This window comes from Panthera pardus, unplaced genomic scaffold, assembly GCF_024362965.1.
Source record: "Panthera pardus isolate Hobbes unplaced genomic scaffold, ASM2436296v1 HiC_scaffold_13, whole genome shotgun sequence".
In the NCBI taxonomy this organism is placed as follows: domain Eukaryota; kingdom Metazoa; phylum Chordata; class Mammalia; order Carnivora; family Felidae; genus Panthera; species Panthera pardus.
In genome coordinates, this window is record NW_026526688.1 from 171,750,384 (window position 1) to 171,770,078 (window position 19,695).

At 38.9% G+C, this 19,695-nt stretch overlaps 1 protein-coding gene and 1 non-coding gene across 2 annotated transcripts in view; both read right to left on the minus strand.

Annotated features, from left to right (window-relative positions):
* UBE2K (ubiquitin conjugating enzyme E2 K) overlaps positions 1–18,556 on the minus strand; it is a 72,236-nt gene extending 53,680 nt beyond the window's left edge. The window contains exon 1 of the mRNA XM_019413829.2: positions 18,397–18,556. Within this exon, the coding sequence (XP_019269374.1) occupies positions 18,397–18,459 (63 nt within the window). The 5' untranslated portion in view covers positions 18,460–18,556. The remainder of the gene's footprint in view (positions 1–18,396) is intronic.
* On the minus strand, positions 3,968–4,122 carry LOC128776862 (U12 minor spliceosomal RNA). The gene has a single exon (XR_008422001.1). It is a non-coding gene; the product is annotated as a U12 minor spliceosomal RNA (small nuclear RNA).
* Positions 18,557–19,695: the final 1,139 nt, after the last annotated feature.

Here is a 19,695-nt window from a genome sequence, read left to right on the forward strand (position 1 = left end):
CTTTCTGGGAAGCACTTTGGTCATAAGCATATGAAAAGTTCAGACACTATGACCCAGTAACTTTTTTCCAGGAAATCTATCTTAGGAAAATAAACTCATATAAAAATTATGTAAAGATATTCCATTTTCTCTCTCTACACACACACAGTGGAAAAAATAACTTTTAAATGTTCAACAAAAGAATGGTTTAGGGGCACCTGGCTGGCTCTGTGGGAAGAGCATAGAACTCCTGATCTTGGGGTTGGGAGTTCGAGCCCCATGTTGGGTGTAAAGATTACTTAAATAAAACTTAAAAAAAATAATAATAAAAAAAAGGATGGTTTAGTCAGGCAATACCAAATATTAAATATGTAACTTACTATTAATATTTAATACTATTTAATATTTAAACAGTAAACATTTTGTTTTAAAGATTTTATTTATTTTTACTTAAATTTTTAATGGCTTTTTTTTGAGAGAGACAGACAGTGTGAGCAGGGGAGGGCAGAGAGAGAGGGAGACACAGAATTCAAAGCAAGCTCCAGGCTCTGAGCCTGACACAAGTCAGCACAGAACCTGACACAAGACTGGAACTCACCAACTGTGACATCATGACCTGAGCCAAAGTCCGATGCTTAACCAACTGAGCCACCCAGGCACCCCTATTTTTTTTTTTAAACTTTTTAAAAAGTTGATTTTTTAGAGAAAGAGAATGAGCAGGGGAGAGGCAGAGAGAGGACAGAGGATCCCAACCAAGCTCTGCACCATCAACACAGAGCCCAACATGGGGCTCAAACTCACAGACCATGAGATCATGACCTAAGCTGAAATCAAGAATTGGACACTTAACCCACTGAGCTATCCAGGTAAAGATCTTATTTTTAAGTAATCTCTGCACCCAAATTTGGGCTCAAACTCACAACCCGAGATCAAGAGTCACATACTCCACCAACTGAGCCAGTCAGGCACCCCTAAACAGTAAACGTTTTAAAAGAATATTTAATGTCACACAGAAAATACAAGATATATTAAGAGAAAAAAGTACAAAACAATACTTGGTATGTAACCAAGACATTGATTTGGTATAAAGAAAAAAAGGATGGTAATAGCAACAGATATCTGTGACTGATGAGATTGTTGCTTACATGTGTCATCTTTGTACATTTCTAAATTCTCAAAAAACAACAAAGAAACAAAGACTGTGCTTCTGATATTTACAGACCATAAGATCTTAAACCCATGGCCATACACTCGATTTTGTCATCACCAAAATTGCACCTTCTCTGAAATCCATTTCAAGTTTCTCAGATTCCGAAATTCTTGAAATCAAGTTCACTTTAGTACTCCAAACCCAGCTACTAGCTGGCTTAATCGAACATCACCACTCTCCCTCATTATCAATCACTCCCTTGCAAACCTTGGTGCTTTTGTTCCTTCGAGGTACTCATAAGGCAAAGCCCCACTGCTAGTTAAACTTATTCCCCAATTAACTTGAAAACAAAAAACAAAAATCCTTTCTGTGTCTGCCTGAAGCAGCACTGCTGGGGTTGGGGACAATAACACACAACCATCATTAATTGGTCTCATGTTCAAGTGAAGACCACAAATCCCAAATGAAAACTTAACATTTGCCCTAAGTGTCTTTGCTCCTCCATTTATGCTAGTGATACCACCCCTCCGTTCTTCTCAAGAACGTTACACATTCAATTACTCCTCCTTTCTCTAGCATAATCAATTTCTCCCATCCATCAACACATAAATATAATCAATATCAATTTTTAAGTTTATTATTTTTAAATTTTTTTAACATTTATTCATTTTTTGATATAAATAGAACGTGAGTGGGGGAGGGGTAGAGAGAGAGGGAGACACAGAATCCGAAGCAGGCTCCAGGCTCTGAACTGACAGCACAGAGCCCGACGCAGGGCTCGAACTCATGTACTGTAAGATCATGATGTGAGCTGAAGTCGAACGCTTAACCGCCTGAGCCACCCAGGCATCCCTAAGTTTATTTATTTTGAGAGAGAGAAAGCACAAGCAGGGAGGGGCAGAGAGGATCCTAAGCAGGCTCTGAACTGTCAGTGCAGAGCCCAATGCAGGGCTCGAACTCATGAACCGTGAGATCATGACCTGAGCAGAAATGAAGAGTTAGTTGCAGGACTAACCGACTGAGCCACCCAGGTGCCCCTCAGAATTTTTTTTAAAGATCTCTGAAGCTGGGGCGTCTGGATGGCTCAGTCGGTTAAGCGTCTGACTTCAGCTCAGGTCATGATCTCACAGTTCGTGGGTTCGAGCCCCACATCGGGCTCTGTGCTGACAGCTCAGAGCCTAGAGCCTGATTTGGATTATGTGTCTCCCTCTCTCTGCCCCTCCCCCACTCTCGCTCTGTGTCTATTTTTTTTAAATGCTTCTTTATTTTTGAGAAAGATCTCTGAAGTCATATTCTTCTGCAGCTCCCCCTCTTCTCTGCTCCTGTCAAAGCAAAGCCTTAAAAAAGTTGCTTTAGCTTTCTAAGGTGTCAGTTCCTTATCTCATTTTCTTTTACTAACTCTCTCCAATCATAACTCCGTCTTCAGCATTCCAATGAAAATATTCCAGTCAAGGTCATCAATAATCACTGCATCTCAAATTCAATGTCATTTCTCCCACTCAGCACCATAATAAAGTTGACCACACTCGGAATTCTGTCTTCTCTTGGTTTCAATGATACCACACTCCCTGGTTTTCCTAATATATCACTAATAGTTCACTGTTCTTATCTTTTGTTGTTTCTTCTAGGCTCAACTTCAAAAGATGCTAGGGGTCCATGACAAAAACCAGGACTTTGTCCTAGACTCCCTCCTTTTCTAACTAAATTCTCCTAGACTTAAGTCATCCAGTCTAAGCTTTAACTTAACAAGAACAAAGCAAAAATCTTAATCTTCCCAGACAATTTCAATGTGCTCCTCCCACTCTTTCCCATCTCAGAAATTAGCAGCATCATCTGTCTGGTTGCTAAAGACAAAAGTCTAGGTGTTTTTCTCATTTCTTCACTTTTCATCTGTAACATCAGCAAGCTCTTGTGACCCTACCTTTAAAACATATTCCAAATACTTCTCTTCAGCCTCCTATTCTATCATAACCCCAAGCTACAATCATCTCTTGCCTACGCTATCTAGAAAGGCTTCCCAAATAATCTTCCTAAGTTCATTCCTGCCATTCCCCACCCCCACATGACAAAATGCCTAACCAATTTTCTTTTCTTTTTCCTTACTAATGAAACACTGATTTTAACTGGGGAGCAATGTGCTCCGCTAAAAACATTTCCTAGTCTTCCTTAAACCAAGAAATTATGACACAATCCTGGATAAAAAATAAATAAAAACAGAAGTCACTGAATGGGATTTCTCAGAAAGCTCTTTAAAAAGGGTGAACTCAGGGGTGCCTGGGTGGCGCAGTCGGTTAAGCGTCCGACTTCAGCCAGGTCACGATCTCGCGGTCCGTGAGTTCGAGCCCCGCGTCAGGCTCTGGGCTGATGGCTCGGAGCCTGGAGCCTGTTTCCGATTCTGTGTCTCCCTCTCTCTCTGCCCCTCCCCCGTTCATGCTCTGTCTCTCTCTCTGTCCCAAAAATAAATAAAAAACGTTGAAAAAAAAAAAAAAAAAAAGGGTGAACTCAGCTGGACATGTAGGTAATGCGTTTCCCTTTCTGAAAATTCAGAAATGTTGTCTGAACCTCTGCCAGGCATTTTGAAGAGTTTAAGGACAAGGGTCAAACTCCTACTGGTAAATTCAAAGTTAGTAGTCTATTAACACCTTAAAACCTCTAACCACGAAACTCTAGGATACTTCTCTCTTGACTTTACCTATTGTTTAACCCACTACTACCATTTCTTTGGTTACATCCAGCCAAACTCAACCCCTAACTCCTAAATCCTTCTTCCTTACATCTTTGGTTAATACATTCTCCACACAGCAGCGAAAGTGGTCTTTTTTTTTTTTAAAGGGGGGACAGGCAGATCCTGACTCCCAAGGATCCCACAAAACAGGCAGGTCACCTTAGGGGCAACCTTTACCCACTCAGAAATTCATCTCATCTCACATTAGCAGTGAGGATTCAGGCATCACCCAAATCGTTATTTTTTCTTACTCAGAAGTTTAAGGCATCAAAGTGGTCTTTTAAAAACAAAAATTTTGTTCTTTTCTTTCTTTAAATCCTCAAATGGCTCTTAGAGTCACTTAAAATACAAACTCGTTACTTTGGGCCTAGAAGTTTTATGTCATCTGGCTCCTGCCTACGTCATTCTCTGCCTCTTACCTACAGTACTCCAGCTACAATAACCTCCTTTTGCTTGCTTAAACATATCAAATTCATTCCTACTTTATGGGTTTTGTATTAACTATTTCCTCTGATCTGGAATTTTCTTCCCCTAGAAACAAGCTTTATCATTAAGATCTCAATTTAAGTCTAAAGTCTTAGAAAAGGCCTTTTCTAAACATACAATCAAAAACAACCAGTTAGGGGCTCCTGGATGGCTCAGTCGATTAAGCATCTGACTCTTGATTTAGGCTAAGGTCATGATCTCACTGCGCTGACAGAATGGAGCCTGCTTGGGATTCAACGTCTCCCTCACTCTGCCCCCTCACACCTGTGCGCACACCTGCGAGTGCGCACACCACCTGCGAGCACGCATGCTCTCTCTCAAAATACACATTAAAAAAAAACCCAACTAATTAATTTCATCTATACAACATATTTCTCCGCACTTTTATCACTTGTCTGTCTTACCTTGCCCCACTCATCACTATATTCTCAGCACACAGCAATACCTAGCATAAAGGAAGCCTTCAAATATTTGTTAAATTAAAGACGTGTTGATACTGATGATACAAAGAGGAGCCATGATGCTTACTTTAGAGCTTCTCAAGAGTAGGGACTCTAGTAGAGAAAGACAGCTTCAAATGACTAAAAGACATTAAAAATTACAAATCTGGGATGCAAGTCAAATTCGAATTATATTCAAAGGTCTTTTAAAAGCTTCTAAATATGGGGGTGCCTGGGTGGCTCAGTCGGTTAAGCATCCAACTTTAGCTCAGGACATGATCTCACGGTCCACAGGTTTGAGCCCCACGTCATGCTGACAGCAGAAGAGCCTGAAGCCTGCTTTGGATTTTGTGTCTCCCTCTCTCTCTGCCCCTCCCCCGCTCACGCTCAGTCTCTCTCCCAAAAATAAACATTAGGGGCACCTGGGTGGCTCAGCCAGCTCGGGTCATGATCTCATGGTTTGGGAGTTCAAGCCCCGTGTTGGGCTCTGTGCTGACAGCTCGGAGCCTGGAGCTACTTCCGGTTTTGTGTCTCCCCATCTCTCTCTGCCCCTCCCCTGCTCACACCCTCTCTCAAAAATAAATAATAAAAGAATTTTAAAAAAAATAAACATTTAAAAAAAAGCCTCGCTTAAAAAACAAAAAACAACTTCTAAATACGTGTATATATGAACACACATTAAAAACCAATGGAAGGAAATAACCAAAATTAAGATGTTTCTCTGTATATCTAAAATATATCACAAACAAAACAAAAACATAAGAAAAGGATTATCCCCAGGGGTAGGATTACACATAATTTTTACTTTATTATAGTTCTATGTATTTTCCAAAATTCAATAAGCAAGTATGTGTTACTTTTGTATTCACAAAAATTGGCTATTTAAAAGGGAAAAGTAATTAAATGGTTCTACATTCTTGACTGTATAATGATTATTAGTGCTTTCTATAGGCATATAAGAATTGATGATCCTAATGTATGACTAAGTTAATTCCAATTTATCCTCCCAAGTTTCAGTTTAAGGGTTATTCCCAAGGAACTCTTTCCCTGAGGTTAGGTTACCTCACCCCACAGTTCTCCTTATTTAAACTCAACAAACACACATACAATTGTCAATGTGTCACTGCCTTACTAGACCATAATTTAGTCCATAATAGCATAGACTATATCTTACTAACAAACATAGGTGGCATTCAAAAAATATTTGTTGAATAAGTGGAGAAAATGTAAACTTAAGAGTTAACCCACACTGATACAGACGATGTCATATATAATATTGAATAGATGCTCCTTGAAATCTTTAACAGGGAAAACTACAGAATAAAACAAAAATAGATTGCCTTTCCACCATCTTATTTCCCAGTTTTTGGCTTTGACTATTACCCCAAATCACAACCTGACTACATTATCAACACTTAAACAGAAACCCAACTTGGTCTAGAGGCCACCTTTATCAATATACTATAGTCCCTAGTCTCAGAAGCAGAATAAGCAGTATTACTTTTACAGTGATTGGGGATGAGCTCCCTGGCACTTAAAAAAGTCCTTAAACTCATGTGGGAAAACAAGTGCTTCCTGCTTACCTGGCAGTGTGCTAAACAATGGAGAACTGAAAATGTAAGATAAGTCTCTGCCTTCAATGACTCACACTCACAGTTCCTAAGAGCCAGCAGATAGAGATAAAGCACCTAAGTAAACACCTAAGGATATAGCCAAAGTATGAGCAAGCCTATAGATACAATGTCTGACACATCTAACCACCTAATACCTCATTCAAACACCCAATGACTCTAAGATACACACCCAAAATTCTTACCCATGTACACCAGCAAAAGCTGGAAAATAACCAAATGTTCAACAGATGCATAAACTTCAGTATATTCTATATATTTAAAGAAAAAAGGAACTACTACAAAGTGATTTAAGAAAAATGAAGCACAAAATGTATTATCACTGCTGAAAAGCAATAGTATCAGAAATCTACACTTGAGTATGCCAATCCCAAATAGGAGAGTCCACACAAAACAAAGAAACCTAAAAATACCCAGTCACTTGAGAGAAGGTTACATATACCAGTCCTGCATTTGTAATCACTAGAAAAATATGTAATTGCAAAAAGGCTGAAAATAATTAACCGAGTTAACAGGCCTGCCCTAAACCTATGCAAAGGTTTTGCACTTTGGACAGCAGCTCCAAAAAAATATTAGGTGCCTATCAAAGTTTTTTTTGGCTTAAAATGTTTTTTTAATGTTTATTTTTGAAAGAGTAAGCATGAGCAGGGGAGGGGCAGAGAGAGAGGGAGACAGAGAATCCAAGCAGGCTCCATGCTGCCAGCACAAAGCCTAAGGTGGGGCTAGAACTCAAGACCCGTAAGATCATGGCCTGAGTTGAGTTGAACACTCAACTGACTGAGCCATCCAAGCACCGTGGCTTATTTTAAATGTTACTAAGCCCACACTACATTCCAGGCACTATACAAGGTGAAGAAATAAAGATGAGTAAGTATCTCAAGGAGCTCAATGATATCGAGTAGGAGCAGAAAAACATATGTACAGTTACCAACACAGTAACTGCTCTAACAAAATCCTGACTAAGTGACACTGGAGAACAAAAGTAAACTGTGTTTTCATGAGAGATTTATGAGGAAAGGCATCTTAGGGTAAGTAAATTTCAAAAGGCAAAGGAGGAGGTAAGAGCTTATCCCAGGCAGACACAGCACTAAACAGTATGCAATTTAGTGTAGCTGAAGGTCTGAGAGAGTGAGGTACATGTAGGCATGCAACTGTGTTGAGACTTGACAGGATATAGGTCAGGAAAGATAGACTAGAACAAAAGTATGCAAGTTTTGACTGTACAATGGGCAGTAGAAAAGCTAAAGGAAAATGACAAGATCATATTTTAAAAATTAAATTCTGTGGCGTGGCACTAGGAGGGTTGAACAGAGGTTGCAGAGAAGTAAGTGTAAATAAGCAAACAGTTTTACTATAAATAGCCCATCTGAGCTTTGCAAACCTGACCTAGAGTGTTTAAAAGGAATGTAAAAGAGGAAACAAAGATTTAAAAGATAAATGGAGAATGGGAGAAGAAATCAACTTACCAAGAGTAGTGACACAGGGGCCCCTGAGTGACTCAGTTGGATAAGTGTCCAACTCATGATTTCAGCTCAGGTCATGACCAAATGGTCATGAGATCAAGCCCTGAGTCGGGCTCTGTACTAGGCAGGGAGCCTGCTTAAGATTCTTTTTCCCCCTCTGCTCCTCTGTCCCCTTCCCTTGCTCGAGTGCATGTATGATCTCTCAAAAACAAAAAATAAACGATAGTATTCAAGGAAAACCAGAAAAGCAGGATCAGAGTAACCAAGAGAGGCAAGTTCTGATACAGAAATGGAAGTGAAAGGTATACAAAATGGACCGCTGAGAAGTTAGTCTGATGTATCGGAAGATACTGGTAATGCCTGAAGTAGTTTCCATATTATATGGTCAGGATAAAAGCCTGAACGCAGAAGTTAAGGAATACCAAAAAAAAACAAAAAACAAAAAAAAACTGGGGGTGGGGGGGGTGGGGAGACACCTGTGTGCCTCAGTCAGTTAAACATCTGACTTCAGATCAGGTCATTATCTCACGGTTCGTGGGTTCAAGCCCCACGTCAGACTCTGTGCTGACAGCTGGGAGTCTGGAGCTTACTTCAGATTCTGTCTCTCTCTCTCTCTCTCTCTCTCTCTCTCTGCTCCTCCCCTGCTTGTGCTCTGTTTCTGTCTCTCAAAAATAAATAAACGTTAAAAAAAAAAAAAGTTAGGGAATATAACCTATATTTGATTTGTTCCTGTAACCAAGCATAGAATATCTTTACAATAATCAAAGTAGGAAAAGATTTCTTATACAAAAAGCATACCATATAGGAAAAGATAGAAAAATGTGACTTCTTGCTTTCTTTCAAGTAAATTCTACCCCCAATGTGGGGCTTGAACTCACCCAAGATCGAGTTGCACACTCAACTGAGGCAGAGGTACTGCCCAAAAAATGTGACTACTTAAAAATTAAACTTCAGTTAGATAATATGACAAAGTTAAGCAAAATAAGACAGTCATAAAAGGACAAATAACATGTAATAGTCAAATTCATAGACAAAAAGTACAGTGATGAATTCCAGGACTGGGCAACAAAAGAAGTAAAGAGTTTTTGGTGGGAATTTCACAGTTTTACAAGATGAAATGAGTTCTGGAAATGGATGGTAGTAACGGTTGTACAATGTTAACGAATGCCATTAAAACTGTACACTTAAAAATATACAAGATGTTTAAGTTTTACATGTATAGCATACCACAATTTAAAAAAAAAGAGCACAAAAGTTAAAAAAAGTCACATAATGTAAATACATATAAATACATATAAATACATAAAGAATTTCTGCAAATCAATAAGAAAAATACAAACTATCCAAATTTTTTTAAATGGGTAAGGAATGAAAACACTAACTTCACAAAAGAATGCCTAATGGCCAATAAACACAAAAATATGCTTAATATCTCTACTGGTGAAGGAAATTAAAATTAGAATAAGCTACAATTCCACATCCATCAGACTGACAAAAATCTGAGTCCTTTTTTTTATGCTTAGTGTGTGTGTGTGTGTGTGTGTGTGTGTGTGTGTGTGTGCGTGCATGTGGGTGTGTGGGTGTGTGTATGAGAAGGGGGGGAGAGGGAGGGAGAGAGAGAGAACGAATCTTAAGTGGGCTCTTCACTATGAGAGCAGAGCCCCACATGGGGCTCAATCTCTCAAACCCCAAGATCATGACCTGAGACAAAATTAACAGTTGGAATCAAGAGTCAGACGCTTAACCAACTGAACCACCCAGGGGCCCTGACAAAAATCTAAGTCTTACAAATGTCAGGTCACCAGAACCTATACACCACTAGAGAAGTGTAATGATACAATCATCCATAGAACAATGAAGCAACACCCAGTGATGTAAAAGATGCAAAACACACACAGATCCTGCAATTCTACTTCCTAGGAAAATTCTTATGTGCCCAAGAAAACATAATGATATTTGATTTTTTCTTTTTCTTTTTCTCTTTTTTTAAAGGGCTAAATGTTCAAAGTTCATGCTGCCCATTGAGAATGAATAAAGAAACAAACAAAACCTGATGTGGAATTCTACATAATTTAAAGAACTAAAGCAATATGCATTGCCATGGACAAATTCTAAAAAAAAAAAAAAAAAGGCTAAGAAGAAAAGTTGCCGATATAGAATATTAGTCAACTATGAAAAAAATTTTTTAAACTTTTAAAAACACTAAAAAGTATTTTTACACTCAAAAATACTATGGTTTCAATAGTAAAAACAAAAGTATGAATGGAAAGGATATAGGCCATCTTCTGCACATGATTACTTCTAAGAGAATGGAATAGGGAAAAGGTTACAAAGTGATCTTCATCTGTATGTTTGTTTAACTTCTTGGGGGAGACGGGAGAGTTAAAAGTTAATCTAGTATAAGAGAGTTAAGATCTGTTAAATCTATACCATGGACATAAAAGATGTTCACACCGACTGTCTTCTAAACTTCTAAGTGTAAAATATTCCATAATTTAAAAAAAATCTTTAAAAATAATGAGCTGGAAGCAAGCAGAAGATATGATTGTACACTCTTTTTTACACCTTAATCAGTAAATGTTTGGGAGTCAGAGACCTGGTTTCAAACCCCTGTTCCACCAATAAATTGCTTGATACTGAGTAAATTATTTAGTTTCTTCAGAGCTCCAATTTTCTAATCTGGAAAACAAGAATAACACCAATCTCATAAGGCTGCCATACACATAAAATGGCAGACAGCATGCATTCAATTATAGGTATTTATTATTTTAAATTTGTAATAAAAACAAAGAACTAAAGGAAGAAAAAGGGCAAGAATTTTGGATGAAATGAAGGTCTCTCATCTCAGAATTACTAAGAGACCACCACGGATGTTAGATGGATGTGACTGCCACTTTCTAGCTTCCAAGACCCAATTTTAAATTAGGAATTAAAAAAAATTTTTTTTAATGTTTATTTATTTTTGATACAGAGAAAGAGCATGAACGGGGGAGGGGCAGAGAGAGAGGGAGACACAGAATCGGAAGCAGGCTCCAGGCTCTGAGCCATCAGCCCAGAGCCCAATGCGGGGCTCGAACTCACGGACCGCGAGATCGTGCCCCGAGCCGAAGTCGGACGCTCAACTGACTGAGCCACCCAGGAGCCCCTAAATTAGGAATTTAAAAAAATAAATAAATAAATAATAAATTAGGAATTTTACAAAGAGATTGAAGATTACATAGACCATAGAATTAGAATCTGGTTTTCTTAGTTCAGTTCAAAGCAACCAAAGCCATATCAAGAAATCCCAAATAATCCACTGTATTATCTGAAAGGCTTCCAAATAATGTATTTCTTTTTCACTTAAAAAGATCACATTTTAACAAACTCTTCCCCAATTTTTAACTGTCTCCTAAAGAAAGATTAACACCTTGAGAACAAAACCCAGATATATTTTTCTGAATTCCCCTTGGCCACAGGTTGTTTGCACACAGATGACAAAGAATCACTATCAGAAGTACTAAAGCTCCTTCATCTTAAATCTTTTCTTGAGGCAAATTCTCATAGAGCTATCACTACACCACTGAAGGATCCAAGAACAACAATAAGCAGAATATGAACATATCACTAACTTTGGTATCTTATAGGCTATTCATTTATATGTCCTAGGCATTGATCTAAGCACTGTACAGATGCTCTTAATCTTCCTACATTCTTACAAATAAGAAAACTAAGATACAGAGTCAGTGCTGCAGGTTAAGTGTAGAAAAGCCAGGACTCAAATCAAATCTAATTCTGAAGCCCACACTCTTAATTACTAAGCTAAATTTACTGTATCATGCTTAAGGAGTGAAATATCTCTGCCTCCTCCCAAATTTAAGTTCTAACACCGAGAGGGGAAAAAAAAGCAAGATATACTTAAATACAATAGCCAATATTAAATTGTCACTCTTACTTGAAGTTTTATTAGCATTTATAGTATTATTCATGAAAAAAAACAGTACCAGGGCACCTGGGTGGCTCAGTTGGTTAAGCATCTGACTTTGGCTCAGGTCATGATCTCATGTTCATGAGCTGGAGCCCACTGGGCTCGCTGCTGTCAGCACAGAGCCTGTTTCGGATCCTCTGTTCCTCTCCTCTCTCTGTCCCTTCCTCACTCTCTCTCAAAAATAACATTAAAAAAAAAGTCCAGTAAAGTGACCATATATAAAGGGTGGAATGGACTGGTATGCAAAAATCCTGGGTTCGTTAACCAGATGTGTGTCACTGAACAACAATCAATCTCTCTCTAGGCCTGTTTCCTGATCTTATAGATGAGGAATTTGGCCTAGATGTATGGTGTCTTTCAATTCTAATACTCCATGCATTTTAACATGTTTTCTAAGACACTATTATATGTAGTATATAGTATATATGAGTAGATATATATAGTACACTATTAATTTAAATTCAAATTAACATACAGTGTAGTATTGGTGTCAGGAGTACAACCCAGTGATTCTTCACTTACATACAACACCCAGTACTGATCCCAGCAAGTGCCCTCCTTAATGCCCATCCCCCCACCCACCTCCCCTCCAGTAACCCTCAATTTCTTGTTCTCTGTATTTAAGAGTCTCATGGTTTGCCTCCCTCTGTTTTTATCTTCTTTTCCCTTCTCTTCTCCTATGTTCATCTGTTTTGTTTCTTAAATTCCACTTGAGTGAAATCATGTATTTGTCTTTCTGACACTTCACTTAGCATAATACGCTGTAGTTCCATCCGCATTGTTGCAAATGGCAAGACTTCATTCTTTTTCATTGCCAATAGTCTGTTGTACACGTTATGTATGTGTATGTATATATATATATATATACACACACCACTAATGTGTATATATATATACACACCACTAAATATTTTTTGAACAAATATTTTAAAGGTTATCTTTTGAAAACCTTCAAAATTAAAACACATATAGTATACACTTGTGTCTATTCTTTTACTCAAACATATTTAAAGTTAATCTGTGCTATTAGAAGTCAGGAAAGTGGGGCGCCTAGATGGCTCAGTCGGTTAAGTGTCTGACCTTTGGTTTCAGCTCAGATCATGACCTCCCAGTTTGTGGGTTTGAGCCCTGCATCGGGCTCTGCACTGACAGTGTAGAGTCTGCTTGGGATTCTCTCTCTGCCGCTCCCCTGTTCCCATGCTCTGTCTCCATCGCTCTCTCAAAAAACAAGTCAGAAAGTGACTAGAAAGGGGCAGTTGGGGGTTCCTATGGTGCTTATAATATTGTTTCAGATCTGATCTGGGTGCTGGTCACACCTTATTGTTAAATTTTGTTAAATTGATATGAAAAAGGTGTTTTTTCCTAAAGATAACAGTGAAGATACTTAGGTGTTAATTCCACAACCGTGTTTTCACTATATCAGGGCTGTGTATGCAATCTTTCAAAATATGTAAATGTGTCTCTTGCCTAATTTTCGCCAATCATCTCTGCTCCCTAGTTCCAATTCAGGTGCCTACAGAAAAAAAAATGTACTTATAAATTCCAGTATTCCTGTAATTCCTCTGGCACTGTCTTCTGAAATTTGAGGTCAGTCTTAACCTTCCTTTGGACCCTAGCTCAAAAACCTCCCTCCAATATTGTACACCTGAAACTAAGATAACACTGTATGTTAACTAACTGGAATTAAAATGAAAACTTAAAAAAAAAAAAAAAAAGAAAAGAAAACCCTCCCTCCATACACACACCCTCAGAACTCCCATAACATTTACCCTTTGTATTTAACTAAGTTTTAATCTATCTCCAACCAAGTCTCTTGGGGCTATGGTCAATATCCTCAATAACTGTTAATATCATTATTTACTGGAAAATAAGAACACATATTCTTTACAAAACGGTGACATGCTAGGGAATCCCCTATGCATTTAAATCTATGCCTGATCAGAGGCGCCTGGGTGGCTTAGTCGGTTGAGAGCTCGACTTCAGCTCAGGTCATGATCTCATGGTTCGTGGGTTCGAGCCCCACGTCGGGCTCTGTGCTGACAGCATAGAGCCTGAAGCATGCTTTGGATTCTGTGTCTCCCCCTCTCTCTGCTCCTCCCCCACTCATGCTCTGTCTCTCTCTTAAAAATAAATAAACATTAAAAAAAAATTTTAAGCTATGCCTGATCAAAATCTTTATAATAGTGAAATAAAACAAGAAATGCAACCCAAACAGTATTATTGAGCCAGACTCTTTTTTTTTTTACCCAATCAAAAGCTTTCCTCACTCAATCCACACAGAGAACCCCATAACGCACACTATTTAAGTTATACAGAGCTGTAACTTATGTAACTGTGAAAGCAAACCACTTTTGTACTCTTATTAAAAATATCGTTCAAATTCTGGTTACATTCATTTTCAGCAGGGAATTTCACCTTTCTCTTTAAATCAAAAAGGAAAAAGTTTACAAGAAAAAGATGATCATTAATTTACAAAGGGAAAAACTCAAAGTCTTAAAAACAAAACAACATTCAAAGCTAGTAATAGCCATGTTATAAAATTTTTTTGTACCTTTACTATTCATTCATCCGTTCAATAAATTATACCACACATCTTACATAGTTAATAGTCTGAAACGTTCTTCTAAAGAGTTTTTTCTATAGCAGCGGTTCTCAACATTTGGCAAAGTCTGCAGACATTTTTAGTTTATAACTGGCAGGGAGGGTAGGGAGGAGGGTTGGCTATGCTACCGGCCACCAGTGATAGAAGCCAGGGATACTGCTTAACATCCTACAACTCAGAGAGCCACCCACAGCAAAGAATTCATTATCAGCCTAAAATGTCAACAGTGCCAAAAATGAGGAACTATGGTCTACAGTAATCAAGACTTTAACTTCTAAAGATTTGCCTACTAGCTCTATATATAAAATATATTAAATTTAAAATGACACTAAATACAAAATCCATTTAAACACTTAAAAGAAAACTTACACAGTAACAGTTTTCATGAAACCAATTTTTAATGCCACAGATTTAAATATTCCCTATTGGAATCCTAAAAAGAATGTTAGCCAAGTGCAGCTACAATATGAAAAAACTACAGGTAATATATAACACAAAAACAAACAACAGTACGTGCATTGACCTAAGGGCATTTTACTTCACTGAGCTTCAAATTTAAAAGGATTTTGCGTATTGAAATGCAAGTAAATCTTTAATTACAGGTAACACTTATTTTAATGTTTAAACTATTAGATTGGTTTAAATCCTTTTAACCAGTAACACAAACCAGTCTCAACTATTTTTAAGTAATTAAAGTATGCCTATCCTTGGAAAGTCATGACAGTGTGATACAATATAAAAACTAGGAGATCTAGATCCAAACCCAAAACCTGTATGTTTACAGACAAATTATCTAACTTCTTTGAATCTCAATTTCCTCATCTAAGAAATAAGAAATCTAATTTAAAGAATTGTTCTTGAAAATTAGCAATAATGCATAAATAAATGGTACTGAGAGCCACTCTACAAATAGTGGTTATTAACAGCAATAATAATTAATAACACAATCTGTGAATATAGATTATAGTTTTATTATACCCTCACAATCAACACTTATGTAATTCGACTCATAAAGTAACTATAAAAGGTACTTTAATCAATTTCCCATTCCTGGCAATTTGAAATACTACTTAAAATTCACACAGATTTAAAATTAATGTCTGACACATAAAAGGATGGATTTCCAAACAGTCTCCAGGAAAAAAAGGCCTAGATGCCTTTATTTATTAAGTAAATAACATATTTGCATGTCTCAAAATTCAAAAGGGATCCTTTGATGCCAGTTACCCCAGACACCCAAATCCTTTATACATAACTAATACATTTTAGCAATTTCTCCTCATTAATCCTTTCACCTGCAGAGACAAATACACATATTTCCCCCTTCTTCCAACACAAATAGTGGCCTCCTCCACACTATTCTGCACCTTGCTTTTCACATTTGATTTATCTTGGAGGCTATATTTTAATTAACACACTCCAAGAATGCCCACTTATAACTTCTTAAGGTCAGAATCAGCAGATACCAGCTATCTTTATAAAAGAACTTAAAAAAAAAAAAAAAAAAGCCCTTAAATCAGTCAGTATTCTTAGTAAATACAAGTATATGAAACAAACTTTGAAAACTGGAGATTTACATAGATGACATGATGAAATACTTGATTACTTGACCAGACGCTCAAAATACTGCATTTACACACGTAATAAGGAAACGTGGATTGTACAAGTCCTTCAAAGAGCTCCAAATAAAAAACCAACATAATACACTTATAGAACTGGGCCTACTAAAATAGGATGAAATACAACATTGGTTAAAATAAAGCTATTTATTGGTTATAATCCAGTTTAAATTATTTGACCCTTTCCTTAATGCTCTTTGCAACTTCTTTTCTGGAAGAAGTTTCCTTCCAAATTTATAAAGGCACTCTTCTTAAAATAATTTGTGTTTGCATTTCCTGTTCTCTTCGTCTGAAAAACTATAACGCTTACTTGAAGCCAGCCCTCATCATCCCTTACATATAAAGAGCAGTATTATTTTAACAATAGGCATTACGAGAGCAATACAAGATTTTTTTAAGCTTTAATTGGAAGTACTAAAAATATGGTGAAAGCCTCCTCATATAAAGCAAAGAGACCATATGAATTACAAGCAGCAACTTACCATTTTTAAGTAATAAAAAATAAAGCATTAGAAGTCTTACATTAAGTTTCAGGCATGTACAACTTTATAGAAAAAATGTTTTAGGCTGTTGGCAACAGTATTAGATGAATCTTTCACTAGGAACATATATGTCAACTGTGCTGGAATATATTTTCTTGCAAATAAAAAGTTAGAATCATTGTTTCACGTTTATCAGTACAGACATTTATGACCCTATTTCTGCACTGTATCACAAAAAATACAAAGTCATCCTTCCATTCAGAGTTTTGGCACTTGAACAAATACAGAGGTCAGAGTTCATACACATGCTCTGTAAAACACATCATTATTTATATACTACAACCTTCAGTAAATCTGCTAGTATTTGTTATTTTTAAGTAATTTTAAAGAATTATATTCTCCAAGTCTAATTGGAAAGATAATAACTGTAGAATCAGTGACAGATATAAAGCTCAAGTGTTATCATTTATGTTAATTACTCATCACATACTTAGAATGCTGAATTTCACAAATCTTTGAGATTATCAAAGTTCAACATAAGAAAAATACAAATAGCAATGATACATTCTATAATGGTATGTGACATCTTGAAAATAACTATTTCAGTATTACTTTTTCATCTCTGTTAAATCCAAGGAGGAAAAACTTGACATTCTTGTTGATTTGGGTATGAAAAACTGTACTGATAATTGCATAGTTTTGAGTCAAATCACTAGGATGTTGTGAATATGTTATATACATAAATATGGCCAACACTAAAGTATTTAAATTCCTCAGGACTCATAAACAGCTTGAGACAAAAAAAAAAAATTTTTTTTTTAAATAATTTCAGGTTACATCGGGATAAACCTACTCAATAAGGAGATATAATAATGTACTAATATCTGGTGAAATCCCATGTTTTAAATAGGGCTGTTTTTCGAAAGTAAGAAGTTAACTATGAGGGACATCATAATGAAGTTTCATGGCACAACCCAACAGTCACAGAGGCATTGTGTTAAGAGAGACTCTGATATGTAACTTGTAAACAGTATTTTGAAATAAGCTACTTCTACTCTCCATTATTTTTTCCTAACGAAAAATATTTAAATGCCTTTAATACACCAAACAACTTGCCTTCACCCAGTCAAAAAGGTTTAGATGTCAACAGAAAAGAGGCCTAGGAACTGGGGGGGGGGGAGGGGGGGGGGAGCGTGAAAACGAGATAATCTAATTTGGAATTAATTTCCTACCTCAGGTGAAAATTCCCTTATCCCCCATTCAAATAAAATAGTATCCCTTATGTCTCCTCTTCTCTCCCAACACCGAACTAAGAGGAGTAACTCTGATCGTCCTCTTTTCATCAACACCTAAGATCCTTTACCGTTCCTTCCCTAAGGAAAGGACAGTGGAGGCCAAACAGGCTATAATGTAGAATACCCTTAAAAGTGTGGGCCTTTGAGCAGCGCGGCTCTCCGGATCCAGTTACCACCTTTCCCCTTCCCCCAACCCACTTCCCGGGTTTTCTCAGGCTCGGCCTGCTCCCTCCACACCCTACAGCCACACTTCCAGCTGTTGCCACAGCCTCGGGGCTCTCTCTAGAGCCCACACCCCTCCAAGAAGTGCCCCCTTCTCCATCTGCCCCCCAAACCGTGTTCCTCTCCAGACCACCCGCCCGCGAGACGGTCCATCCCAGGGCCCGGGGAGGGGAGGGGAAGGCGACGGAAGCAGGGGGAGACTGCTGCTTCCCCACAGGCAGATGGGCGACCGCAAGGAGGGCCACCCAGGGGTTACCGGGGACATTGAAGTCGCTACTGGAAGAACCCTCCCACCCTGGGCTGAGGTGGGGGATGTCCGGGAGTTCATTTCTGACCTCCTCGCTCTTCAGCACCTCCTTGAACTCCCGCTTGATTCGCTGCACCGCGATGTTGGCCATGTCTCCGCCCGCAGCTGATTCGTACCCGCCTCCTCCGCCACCGCTACGACCACCGCCACCGCCGCCACCTCTTCCACCACCGCCTCCTCCCTCGGCGACTCACACCCGAGCACACGAACGCTGCCACCGCCACCCCGGCCGCCGCGCTCTCCTCAGTGTGGAATCACCTCCGCGCCCGGCCACCAAAATGGCGCCGGGTCCGCGCATGCGCAAGACGCTGACCCGGCCGAGCGGCGCAGCCGCTCCCGTTGTAGCCCCATACGCCTCAAACGCTAGCCCGCGCCGCGCCGCGCCGCGCCGCGCAGCGCGTCTCTGCTGGAGCTGCGGCCGCGTGGCTCCGCCCTGCCGGCGTCTGGGGCCAGGAGGGTGCGGCTTCCGCGCTGGCCAGCCTTGCCCGGGCATCTTGGGTCCTCTCCTGTGCCTCCGCCCCTCTTCGAGCCTCTGTGGTGTGGTCGCCGCTTCCAGCCGTGGCCTTTGACTGAAGGCTGAGCCCGACCTAACGGGTTCACGCGGCCCCACTCGGCTGTGAGCGCCGTCCTGACTCAGCCAGTCCCAGAACCCACGGGCTTAATGTGCCTGGTTGTGTCTAGTCTATAAAAACACCATTCCAGAACTCGATCTGGCCCATTTGCTGTTAGTATAAGCCCAGAAAATCCACTGCGCTCGTTTTCCTTCTGAAGCCATTGTGGTGGCAGTATTATTACGATCATTCCAGGTACTACAAATCACTGAATTAAGAGTGGTCATTGTTGGGTCCCAGCAGGTGTATTTGAAACCGGTACTCATTGGATATGCCTGAGATGGATTTAGAAGTCAGATGTTGATCTTTGAACTACTTAGATAATTAATCCCGACTTTTAATAGTTTCTAACCATGAGTGTACATCAGAATCCCTGAAGAGCTTCTTAAAAAAAGAAAAAAATTCCTCGACCCCATCCCTAGTGTGGGGGGTGGGCCTAACAATCTGCCTGCATCTCTAACAAGTTCTCAAGTGCTGCTGCCCCTGCTGCTGATTCAGGGACCACACTAGGAGAACCACCACACTAAAGCATGTGAAAATAGTTTGTATATTAAAGTGAAAAATGGAGAAATACATGCTTCTGGCGTGGAAAGGGCAGCTTTACTTCTGTAAGCCTTGGGCCTACGACGGTGTCTGGCACTAGTAAGCACTCAATAAATATTGAATGAACAAATGAAGATAAGAGTAAAATGTTTTAAGTGGAAAGTAAGTTTGAA